This window comes from Elgaria multicarinata, chromosome 16, assembly GCF_023053635.1.
Source record: "Elgaria multicarinata webbii isolate HBS135686 ecotype San Diego chromosome 16, rElgMul1.1.pri, whole genome shotgun sequence".
NCBI lineage: Eukaryota > Metazoa > Chordata > Lepidosauria > Squamata > Anguidae > Elgaria > Elgaria multicarinata.
The window spans coordinates 9,652,107-9,663,805 of record NC_086186.1 but is presented as its reverse complement, the minus strand read 5'-3'; the positions used below and the strand labels follow the sequence as shown (position 1 = coordinate 9,663,805).

Below are 11,699 nucleotides of genomic sequence, written 5' to 3'. Positions count from 1 at the left end.
TCTTATCTAGATGAGACTTGTGGTGTATAACAAGGGGGGAATTAAACAGGAAGAGACTTAAAACCACACAGGAAGTGTCTTAAAACCACACCTTGAACTTCTTGCTAGGTAACAATCTTGCCAGGTTTACAAGAAAAGCATTTTAGACCTTTGCACTTGCAATTCTAAAAGCACTTCCTCTAACAGGTATTGCTTTTGTATCTGCAAATTAATGAACAAAAAACCAAGAAAAATTACATTTTACATATCACACCTGAGATGGCATGTTGGTTATTTCCCTTTACTGTGTCAGTTTTGGAAACTGATGGGGCATATTTGTGATCACTTGAAGAACTAAATGTCTATATTAACTCAGCACTCAGAACAGTTTTGGGGTTATTAAAAAATCCCACAAAGTGATGGTTTTCATTACCTTGTTACTAACAGGTGTGTATGTTCAAGGCGGGGAGGTGGGAGGTTGAAGTTACCTATTGTTATAACATTAACTCATTTGGATGCTTCCTTGATTTTATTTTCCATCTCGGGATCACCCTGAGTATTCTGGTGTGAGGGGGTAATAGTCTGTCTCCAATTCTAAATTACTTTTGGAACGTGGTATTGTCACCCACAATGATAATGCCCCTCTTAGGGAATCTAGTCTGCTCAGCGTGGTTATTTATAAATTATACTTCTGTATCACCCAATACCAAAGCTCTCTGGGTGCTTAACGAAAATAGACCTTTTATGCGCTCTTCAATGTAGAGAAACACTGCTTCCGGTACACCATGATCCTATCCCACAGGTTCTCTCCATACTAGGTTAAAGTTATGCCCCTCTATATCGAAGTTCTCCTTTAAAGCCAAGCACTCTCGATGCTCCCACCTTGGCTCAGAGACATTTAGTATTAGCATAGAATCACCAAAACATGGCCTCCCTCTACAGATGTCTCTGTTGTGTGAATTTGCCACTATGGCCCTTAAGCTACCTTCATGGGATCTTTTTTTTTTTTACTGTACTCTCATGGCCTGTTTCCTTCTGTACCTATTTGATCAATCCTAGGGTTGGAAAAGGCAGAAGCGTGCATGCTCACATCACTGAAAAGTCTTCCATCTTTCTCCCTACCACCCAAATCCCCCATGCCTTGCTCTTTTGAAAGTTTCCATGTTAGGGAGAAGCCTAGTTTGATAGACATCTAGTTTTCTGTGGTAGAATGTTTTCAATGGAGCGGCTTTCAGTCATATCCACAAGCACTCATACTGCAGTCAAAGTGAGCCGTAGGCCTTAAGACTTCTATAAGATCGTAATCATGTAGATTTGTCAGGTTTTACAGAGGTATACTTCAAATTAAAGGCTTTGAATTATTGCTGGAAGCTGTGCCTTGATTGAATGTGTGTGGCGGGGGGATGTGTGGATGTAGCCTTTTCCCTAACGTACTAGTTTTCTACGTGCAGGGGTTGGTTGGTATGGAGGGACGTTCCACCATCCTGCGTGCACTCAGACAAGTGCTGTTTAAAACGATCCACTCCTCCAGCTTAGATCAGATTTCAGCCTCGGCATTCTAATTACCCTGCCCTAAAGTGAAGCCTCGTCTCGGGTTTCCTCGTCTAAGAGATGATCGGAGGCTTTGAATGAGCGAAGAACAGCTGCGCTGGGGCTGGAATGCCACAGAGTACAACACCCTCCGAAAGCCTAGAGTGGCCCCTGGAGCGCCTCTTCTACTTTCCCTATTCCAAAAGGAAAAGGAGGATGAGCCGCCTCTCATTGGTTGGTCTCCCTCCCCGCAACAGCCAATAGGCGCTGCGGGCTGAGGACTAAGGGAGGGCGGGGCGCCAAGAACTGACTAATCGGGGAGAGCGTCAGACACAAAAATTTTGGACGCCTGGGCTGGGGAGAGGCTCTCTCCTGATTGGTGGGGAGGCGTGATGACGCTGAGGGGGAGGCGCGGCTCTGATGCGGCTCTCTGGGCGAAGCGGCCATGGCGACGGGGGATGGAGGCGAGCAGGAGCCGTCGAGGCGGAGGGAGGCCGGGCCGCAGCCCGGGCCCAGCAGCGACCAGGTAAGGAGTCGGGCTCGCGGGGCCTCGCGAAGGCAGGCAGGGCTCTGGTTGGGGGCCTTGCAGCCCAGCTAGCCTGATGGCCACGGTGACTCCCGGGGAAACACGAAGGCCGCAGCTCCAGGTGTGTTGGACTACACGTCCCAGTATCCCCCGTCCAGTCTTCCTCAACTGGCTGCTCTCCAAATGGGTTGGACAGCAACTTCCATTATCCACCACCCAGTCTTCCCCACCCTGGTGCTCATCAGATGTGTTGGACTACAACTCCTAGCATCCCCCACCCTAGTGCTCTCCAGGTGTGTTGGACTACACGTCCCAGTATCCCCCGTCCAGACTTCCCCACCTAGTTGCCCTCCAAATGGGTTGGACAACAACTTCCATTATCCACCACCCAGTCTTCCACACCCTGATGCTCATCAGATGTGTTGGACTACACATCCCAGTATCCCCCACCCAGCCTTCCCCAACAGGGTGCTCTCCAGAAGTGTTGGACTACAACTCCCAGCATCCCCCAGGCAGCCTTCCCCAACACTGTAGTTCGACTCACCTGGAGGGCATCAGGTTGAAAGAAGGCTGCCCTAGCAAGTGGTATGAAGGGATGGACTACTCTTGTGTGTGGAAGCTTCCTTCTTAGTTGTCCAGGTTAAGAGTAGTGCGTGTAAACTAGGAAGGAGGAACTGAGTGGCTATCAATGGCTAATAGTCCTGATGGTTACATGCTCCCTCCGGCATCAGAGGCAGTATGCTTATGTACACCAGGTGCTGGGGATCATGGGTGGGAGAGTGCTGATGCATTCATGTCCTGCTTGTGAGTTTCCCCTGGACAGCTGCTTGGCCACTATGTGAACAGAATGCTGGACGAGATGGACCCTTGGTCTGATCCAGCATCAGGGCTCTTCTTATGAGTGAACGTAAATCCAAAAATGGAGTGATGTACATGAGCCTTGGCTGCAGTGCTTTTTAGTATTATTGTAGGCACTGTGTTTGGATGAGTAGGGGCAGGTGGAGAAAAAGCTGGAGTGGACCTTGCTTCAGGCCTGTCTCTGTAGGTTGAAAATCTACCTAGTGAAAACAATAGGGGATGACTGGGAAGTTCTGCGTACCGTGTTCAGGAAGAGTAAAATGTCTGCTGAGGGGTTCCCCACCCTAAGAACATCAGAAGAGCCCTGCTGGATCAGACCAAGGGTCCAACTAGCCCAGCACTCTGTTCACACAGTGGCCAACCAGCTGTCAACCAGGGACCAACAAAGCAGGATACAGTGCAACCGCACCCTCTACTTGTACATTGATGGTGCTATATAAATAAATAAATAAATAATAATAATACTTCTGCCTGCCAGTACCCCTCCCTTCCTAGGCCACTGTTGTTGTGATGAGCCTGTTGTGATGAGTGCCTGTACAAGGAAATGGCACTCAGAATGATTTCAAGCCGGCATGTAAGCTCCACACCTGCAAAAGCCCACATGAAAACAATCTGATGATCAAGCAGTCTGGGTGTGTGCAAACTTGTGGCTCAGTTTCTTGTTAGGTCCTACGTCTTTGTAATCCCTGTCTTTTCTTTGGCCTTGAAATGCATGTTGAGTGCTGAACAGGGGCAGGCCACAGTCAGTGAACAAGGGGGCTTTGATAGAAACATTGTACTGGCAGTTTATGACTAGGAAGCCTTAAGACTGGGGGATGTATAATTTAATGAAGTGGGGTAAGATTTTTTGAAGAGGAATGTCTGGGTCAGATCTAAACCTAATCTTTCTTAGAGTAGGCCCATTGAAATCAGTGGGTCTTACTTAGTCGTGATTTCAATGGGACTACTTAAGTAAGACCCAAGTCTGAATCCATTCTTCTCCCATCTCCTATATACTCACATCTTATGATGACCTCTGTAGGGACTGACGGTCCTATCATGAGAGAGAGCTAAACTTGGAAATGCTGCTGCTATTATTATTATTATTAATAATAATAATAATAATGATAATTGTACCCTTCCTTTTGCAGCAAACTCTCACATAGTGGCTTGCAATACAGCAATGGCATAGATAAAATGCAATAAAACACGGGGAGGGGGGCAGCGTCTAAAACAGTGGTTCCCAAACCTTTTCAGGTCACCGCCCCCTTGGTTCCACAAACTCATGCCCAGTGCCCCCTACCCTACACTATAAAAAACATTATTCAGAAGTGGTTTTCATTGACCCACTAAGGAAGATAATAACAATAACATTCAAAACAGTAACAATTAATTGAATATTTATTCAAAATTCAAAGCACCTGCCACAGGCTTGCCGAGGGAGGGAGGAAAAAGAGAGCAAACGCCTCTGTTTTGCAGCCGGCGTGGCGGGGCACACCAAGCAGGGTATGTCCCTTCATTAGCATTTTGGTGCTTTTGAAACATTACAATTCACCATTAAAAGGACTCTTCTTAAACTGTATTAATACATGTGTGGATTCTTCCCCTATATGGCTTGGGACCAAACTACCTTCTCCCATAAAAAGGTCCCTGGGTTTTAAGACCTTCTGGAGAGGCGCTTCTCAGAAAAGACCACCTCGAACGTCCCCCTGCTCCTCCTTTGCCTCTTAGTGCCCCCCCCCCGGCTGCCCCCTTACCTCTTAACGCCCCCTTATGCAATCCCACTGCCCCCAAGGGGACAGTACCGCCCACTTTGGGAACCACTGGTCTAAAAGGTTGGCAGAATAAAAAGCAGAAAAGTAGTCGTGCTTAGGATTTTGTTGCATGTTCTTTTGGGGCAGACAGTGTTGAGTGCAACCGCTGTTAAACTTGTACTCCTAACAGGGACAGCGGGAAAAGAAGAGGACAAAAGTGGAAAAAAGGGGCCCGTACATCATGAGCAAAACGCCTTCTCTCCAAGACAAACTGCGTAAGTCAAGACCACAATGCAGGCATAGTATTGCTCTCCCCCAAGTGGGGTGAGCTCAAAAAACCCAGGAAGTGTTCCTCTGAGAATGTTCCAATGGATCAAGTGGCCTCTTGCTTATTCCAAACTTCTCATTTTGCCTCGAATTCTTCATCACGCAGAATGGAAAAGTAGCCTGATCATGGATGCTGGGATGGGTCTTGGAAGCACTGTTTTACAGTGGCTCCATTCCTTCCTGGATGGATGGACCCAGAAGGTGGTACTGGAGGACTCCTGTTCGACTCCTTGGCCATTGGCCTGTGGAGTCCCTCAGGGCTCTGTTTTGTCCCCCATGCTATTTAACATATACATGAAACTGTTGGGAGAGGTTATCCGGAGTTGTGGGGTGTGGTGCCACCAGTACGCTGATGACACCCAACTCTACTACTCCTTTCCACCCAATTCCAAGGAAGCCGTTTCTGTGCTAAACCGGTGTTTGTTGGCAGTAATGGATTGGATGAGGGCGAACAAATTGAAGCTTAATCCAGATAAGACAGAGGTGCTCCTGGTCAGTCGAAAGGCAGATCAGGGAATAGGGATTCAGCTTGTGTTGGATGGGGTTACACTTCCCCTGAAGACGCAGGTCCGCAGCTTGGGTGTACTTCTGGATTCAGCCCTGAGCCTGGATGCCCAGGTTTCGGCGGTGGCCAGGAGTTCATTTGCACCGTCAAAGCTAGTGCACCAGCTGCGCCTGTTCCTAGAGATGTTTCGGCCTACCACTATTGGCTCCGTTGACTAACGCTGATCAGAGTTGTAGGCTAAAATATCTGGAGGGCCCCATATTCGCCATGTCTCCTGTATAACTTCTATGCAAAAAGCTGTAAGCACAATTGTCTTACAGTGTAGCTGTTGTCTTCTTCTATTAGCTCTTATGCTTGGGTGTCTTTAACTAGAGTTAATCCCTGCTTCCATTTGCTACCATTGGACTCTGTGTGATGCACGCCCCCACCCCAAGAAAAGTTTGCATCCCAAAGCAGAAGAAATTATGCCTGAGAGTGGGCTTTTCACAATCCAGTTTGGAAAAATCCCACTAGGAACCTCCCAAAAGAGGACTGGTGGGCCATCTGACAGCCCCAGGGCTGACAATCAGTTCATTGAAGCTTTCGCTAATGCTCACAAAGCTTTGTTGTCCTGTGTTTTGGGATTTCAGAGAAACATCGCGAGATGGCGAAGGCGATGCTGCGGAGGAAGGGGGTGCTTTCGGGAGCCGTCCGGCACCAGCCCAAGCCAGCGGCCAAGAGGTCCAAGCTATTTTCCTCTTATGGTTGAATAGTGGTGATTGCTTTTCAAAATTGCCGGGCATGCAGGGCGTACGGGAAGCTGGGCATTGCGATCACCAGGGCCCAGGTATCTGTCTTGGGTATCTGGGAGGTTGAGCCAACCCCCAGGTGCGGAAGAGCCGCAGTTCGTTGCCATTGCAAAGCAGACCACTGCTGGTCATGGCCATGGTGCCGCCTCTGCACTTGCGGCTGGCTCCCTCCCAAAGCCAGAGTATAATCTCATCTGAGGTCATAGTGAACGATATTTCTGCCCCCTTCTTCTGGGGCGCTGCTCTGTTTTTGTCCTGAGTGGTTTGTTCTGGAATGTGGGTGAAGGACCTCTTTCAGCCCGAAGGTCTGATTCCATTTCAGAGAAGCTCTTGGGGGCCACCTTCCACGGTGGGCGGAGCCAAAGGCAAAGCGGGGCAGGGCCCAAATACCTGCACATTGTCGCTTCAAGCTCTCACTGCCAGTAACTGAGCTTTAGAAGAGGCATTTTGACCAGAAATGGGGGGGGGGGGGGAACTGCAGGAAAGTTGGGAAAACACTAAATGATTGGTGGTGAAAAGGGACCAGGGGAAGAGGGCGTGGCCAGAGTGGGACCCCAGGAGGGCTGCATTTGGCCCCTGGGCCTGCCGTTCCCTATCCCTACTCCGAGGAGATCATCCCAGCAGTGAGCACCAACATGGCCATGCATCTCTGGCAGGATCATCCCCTGCAAAACACACTCTTGGCCTGGGTGGCTGCAGCTCCCGGGATGGGTGGGTGTCTGAACTGTAATGCCTGCCTGTTCTGCCACAGAATGATCCACTGCTGTTTCAGAAAACCCGCTCCCAACAGCATGCCGGATAGGCGGCCATCCAGCTTCCAAGGGGAGCCCGCCACCCTCCGAGGCTGACTGCCCACTGCCAAACAGCTTATAGCCAACGGGGAGAGAGTGTAGCTTGAGGGGCAGATGCCAGGGTTTGAACCTCAGCGAAGGTTGGAAATGGAGTCCCCTGCTTCTGAACACGGTGCTCTGTCCTCCGTTCTCCCCTGTCCTTCATGCCGGCTTTGTGCCTCTTCTTCTAGGTCAGTGAAGTTCAACAAGGGCTACGCTGCTCTCAGCCAGACCTCAGATGAAACCCTGGTCTCCCTGGATTCAGACAGGTGAGTGGGAGGACCTGCTTGACAGTCTCGGGGTGGGACACGCCCAGGAGGTGTGAGCGTTGGCCAACAGCTTAGGTGGCTTTCCGAAGGGAATTCATCAGGTTCAAGGAGGGTAGGATTGAGTGGCTGCTCATCAGGACGTCTGTAGGGAACCTCTGAAGGTCCATTGCTGCAGAGCAACACCAGGAGAGGGTTCTCGCCTTCACGTCCTGCTCCTGGCCTTCCTGGTGGCATCTCATGGGAGACTGGATGACGGTTTTGATCTGATGCAGTGGGGCTCCTCCACTCTTATGGGTGACGTGCTTCCTGTGCTGGCACAAAGCCCTCTGATTTTTAGCAATGACCCAAGAACAGGAAATGTCCTTTCGGGTTGTCTTGACTCTCGATGTTTTCCCCCCCTAGTGACGGGGAGTTGGAATCAAGATGTTCCTCTGGTTACTCCTCTGCTGAGGCAAGTCTCATGCATGCTTTGTTCCTTCTGTACACTTAAGTCGATATTCATGTGCTGCTGGGTTTTTATTTCGGGATTGCTTTGGGTTTGTTTGTTTTTGCCTCTTCAGTGTTGCCTTCAGATGCTGGTGAGCAAAGGCTTTTATCCGGGGTGTGAGTGATGGGCCTTGGATGTCTTAGGTAGCTGCGTCCGTGGTTCCTTCTCCTTCATCCTGGGGTGGGCAACCTACGGCCCAAAGACCACGTGCACCCCTTGGCCCAGTTTCAAAACCCCTCTGCCTGCAATCAGTTCAGACTTCTCGCAAGAGCGAGCTGTCCTCTTTCCCTGGCAGCCTGTTGGGCGGGAAGGAAGAAGGAGAGAAAAGTGGGTAGCAGAAGGAGAGAGAAAAGCAGCTGGCAGAAAGAGAAACGGGGGTGGCCAGCCCGCTTTGGCTGTGGCCTTGTTAGATCAATGTTCTTTCACCCAAGGACGAAATCCAAAGAGCCCTTAAGCACGACTCCACCATTCCAGCGACAGAGGGTTCAAAAGCGCTTTATTGATTAGTAATCAAGGCCTGGCCTCTTCAAAGGGAGCAATCAGACAAAGACATTGGGAATTCAGCACAGCATTTGAGCCTGCAAGGGGCAAGGCCCTGTTGCAGCATTAACCAATCAGAACGTAACACTGGGGCATAGCTAATTTTGCTAAACAATTCTCTTTGTTTTATAAACAATCCCTTTGCCTTACAGTAAGTTACAGAAAGTTAACTTTGACACAGGAGGACTGGAGCCGAAGCTCTTGCTTATGTTAGATAAGACAGATGCAAGGATGCACTCAAGGAGATATTCTCGCATGCATGACATTTTGCCTGCTGTATGATAGCTACTTTACAGTTTCCTTTTAAAAATGGAGACACCGATGCTAACATTAGACACCTATGCTAACAGCCTTGCCCGCCACTGATATGCGGGCCCCGATAGATGACTTGTGAGGGAATGTGGCCCACAGTAGCAAAAAGGTTGCCCATCCCAGCTTAATCCCTTATACCTGGACAGCCGTGTCTTCACATTTATACCGTTTATGCAATAGCAAATGGCTCCAAATAAAGAGAAACTGCTTCCAACTTGGCCAGAGTGTAAGGGCGTGCAGCTATACGTCTTGTTTTGCTGTTCTCATAAAGCTGCCTTAACTCCCTTGAAAGAGGTCAAAGGGTGAGGTCTGATGTTTGCGTTGTGCGCATTTTGCTTTAAGTTCACCAGCCCTGAATGGTTAACCTGGGGCGATTATAATCTGTGTTTGACTAGGGACAAGGTTTTACGGGGCGGGGGGGGGGGGGGAGAGAGAGAAGGGAACCGGGTATACAGAAACGTGCTTAAAAAGAGGAGGTCTGAATACGACACTCGGTCACGTCACCCAGGTGCAGTCATTAGATATGTCGAGTTTGTTCTCCTAAACTGATTCTGATGGCTTGGATTTGAAGGTGTTCTGTACGAGCGGAAAGTCCAGGTGGTGGTGGTGTCCCTAATTTTCATCTCGCTGCAGCCCTCTCCTCCACACATACACACCCCAGGTCCACATTCCATGCTGTGTGCAATGGTCCCCCAGTCTTTCTTTGGAGGTGCAAGGAGCTGTAGCAGGATGGGGGAGGGGTAAGAACACACCATTAACACCGCTGCGTCGGATGTGAGACTCCACTCGTGGAAGTTGGAATCCAAGCCTCACGTCTGCAGGCAGGCAGCACTTCCCTAGTTGATTTTACCTTTTGAGTTTCCCTCGAACCGTGGACCTAAATCCCTTGGAGTCAACAGCTCCTTTTACCCTGAATGAAGCCAAAGAAGTCAGGAGCCCCTGATCTTGCTCAGGAGCTTGGATTTCGTCTTGGAAAGCTGGGTTGCAGGGACCTTATTGTCTCGGTATACATGCATGTGAAAAAAGAATTAAACTGGAAATTGAAATGAAATAAAGGGGTTGTTTGTCTCAGGTAAATCAGTCTGCCGCAGCCTGGCGGCGCTGGAATTCCACCCCCACCCCGAGCTCGTGGCTGTTCCTGAGAAAACAGCAAGATTCCTGTGTGTGCATTCCCACAGCCATGAAAGCCAGGGCAGCGTCTCTTTAAAACACACCAATCCTTCCGTGCTGGACTCTCCATATATGTGGGGTTCCAGAATCCACACAACATATTCTGTATATCAGCCTTCCTCAACCTGGGGTGCTCCAGATGTGTTGGACTACTACTCCCAGAATGCCCCAGCCAGCTGGCTGGGGCATTCTGGGAGTAGTAGTCCAACACATCTGGAGCGCCCCAGGTTGAGGAAGGCTGCTGTATATGGATGTATGGAACAACCATGACACCAACACTGTTAGCCGTTGAGATTCCCCATTCAGTAAATGTTTTCATCTCCCTGTCTCCACCCCAACCTTTTTTTTTTTTTTTGGCTTCTCAGGTCAACCAGGATCTCAGCCGCCAGCTGCTGCAGGACGGGTACCACCTCGACGAAATCCCAGACGACGAGGATCTCGACCTCATCCCTCCCAAGCCCGTTTCGTCTTCGCCTTGTTCCTGTTGCTTTGGGGAGTCTGCCTCCTGCTCCATCCAGTGAGAGGTGGCCCTGCACAGGCCAAGAAAACCTGCACTTTTTTCTTGCTTTTGGACACGGGGGTGGGGGAGCAGCCAGGTCCAACACCGAACCGTGGGTTGGACTAATGGGGCCCTTGAGGAGGAAGGCCTCTTTGGCGACTGGACGGACGGCACATACCATGGCACTGTTTTTGGCACTTGCTCGGGGCGCCGGGCGTCTTCTCAAAACTGTTTTCTGTGGTGCAATATAGAACTACGTTAGGCGCAGATGCTTAGGAGGCTGGCGGCTGGCAAGGGAACCTGGCCCTGAAGGGTTGCCTTTGGGGCAGGATGCTGCACAGCGGAGGAGAGAGAAAATCAGAATCGGGAGTCTGCATCCTTAAAAGGCAAGCCGCCAAGCTCTTTTCTTAATGGTAAAAGTGAATGAAGGCAGTTCAGACTCTAGTTTATGAAACCTTGAGATTGCAAAAAACAAACACTACATAAAGTCAGAGTTAGGAGAATTTCCTAATGTGCTCGGGATCCTTCACTGAAATTCAGTACTCGGACCACCTTAGCTTCAGATGTGGAAACCCTTAGTGAGCCCTTCCTAGGAGGGAGGAAATTGAGCCACTGCGTTCACGGGCTCGGCTGTGTCTCTTTGACTCCACCTGGCCACCTGACGGCTTCAGCATCCGAAAGCCATTGCTCTCGCGCCCTTCCGTTCCCTCGAGGGATTTCCCCAGCAGTCTGAGCAGCTGGGCGGTCTCCAGTTGGCCCAGAGCTGTCGGGTTCTGGCCTCGAGAAAGAGACCTGTTGAAACTGGGGGGGGGGGGCGAGATTGGGGAGGGGGGAGCTTTTGCCGTGGGTGATGGGATGGCACTCATCCCTCCTGGTGGCTGGTCCTCTCTGTGAGACAGGTGGCGCGGGGAAGAAACCAATGCTGCTCTGGGAAGGAGCTGATTTCATCACGGTGGAAGACTGCAGGTTGCTGCTGTGGCTGGCTTTGTCGGGAGTTGGTGCTGGTTTGGCTGACCTTGCCTCCTTCCCCTTCTGCTTCTCAGAGACCAAGAGCGGGAGGGCAACTTGGCAGCCACACCCTCACTTCTATGTGGCCGATTGGTGTGGTCAAGTGTCCCGGCACAACCTTCCATGACCTGCTGCCATCCGAGTGTGACGGACAAGAACTCCCAGGATCCCCCAGCCAGTGCTGGAGGATGCTGGGAGCTGTAGTCCAAACGCACCTTGAGGGCACCAGGTCAGGGATGCCTTGCCCAAGTGGCAGTGTTTATCAGAGGCTTTGTGGTGAGGACTTCATCTAAAAGCACATCTCCCTCAACGGACTTCATGCAGAGAAGGGGAATCTC

At 50.4% G+C, this 11,699-nt stretch overlaps 1 protein-coding gene across 2 annotated transcripts; it reads left to right on the top strand.

Annotated features, from left to right (window-relative positions):
- The first annotated feature begins 1,947 nt into the window (after positions 1 to 1,947).
- Positions 1,948 to 11,162, top strand: FAM219B (family with sequence similarity 219 member B). Of its 2 annotated transcripts, none has more exons than XM_063142379.1 (6): positions 1,948 to 2,035; positions 4,817 to 4,901; positions 6,088 to 6,178; positions 7,268 to 7,345; positions 7,748 to 7,796; positions 10,220 to 11,162. In XM_063142379.1, exons 1-6 carry the CDS (start codon positions 1,955 to 1,957, stop codon positions 10,373 to 10,375), a joined length of 540 nt encoding a protein of 179 aa, XP_062998449.1. In that variant the 5' UTR covers positions 1,948 to 1,954; the 3' UTR covers positions 10,376 to 11,162. The 2 variants fall into 2 exon arrangements, with proteins under 2 accessions (XP_062998449.1, XP_062998450.1); XM_063142380.1 differs by having other exon boundaries at positions 7,748 to 7,802; positions 10,226 to 11,162.
- Positions 11,163 to 11,699: the final 537 nt, after the last annotated feature.

Excerpts from the sequence above, each read along its gene's own strand:
- FAM219B (XM_063142379.1), top strand. The coding sequence starts at position 1,955 with ATGGCGACGGGGGATGGAGGCGAGCAGGAGCCGTCGAGGCGGAGGGAG. Across the intron at positions 6,179-7,267 it reads CCCAAGCCAGCGGCCAAGAG|GTCAGTGAAGTTCAACAAGG; the intron begins GTCCAAGCTATT and ends CTCTTCTTCTAG. Across the intron at positions 7,346-7,747 it reads GTCTCCCTGGATTCAGACAG|TGACGGGGAGTTGGAATCAA; the intron begins GTGAGTGGGAGG and ends TTCCCCCCCTAG.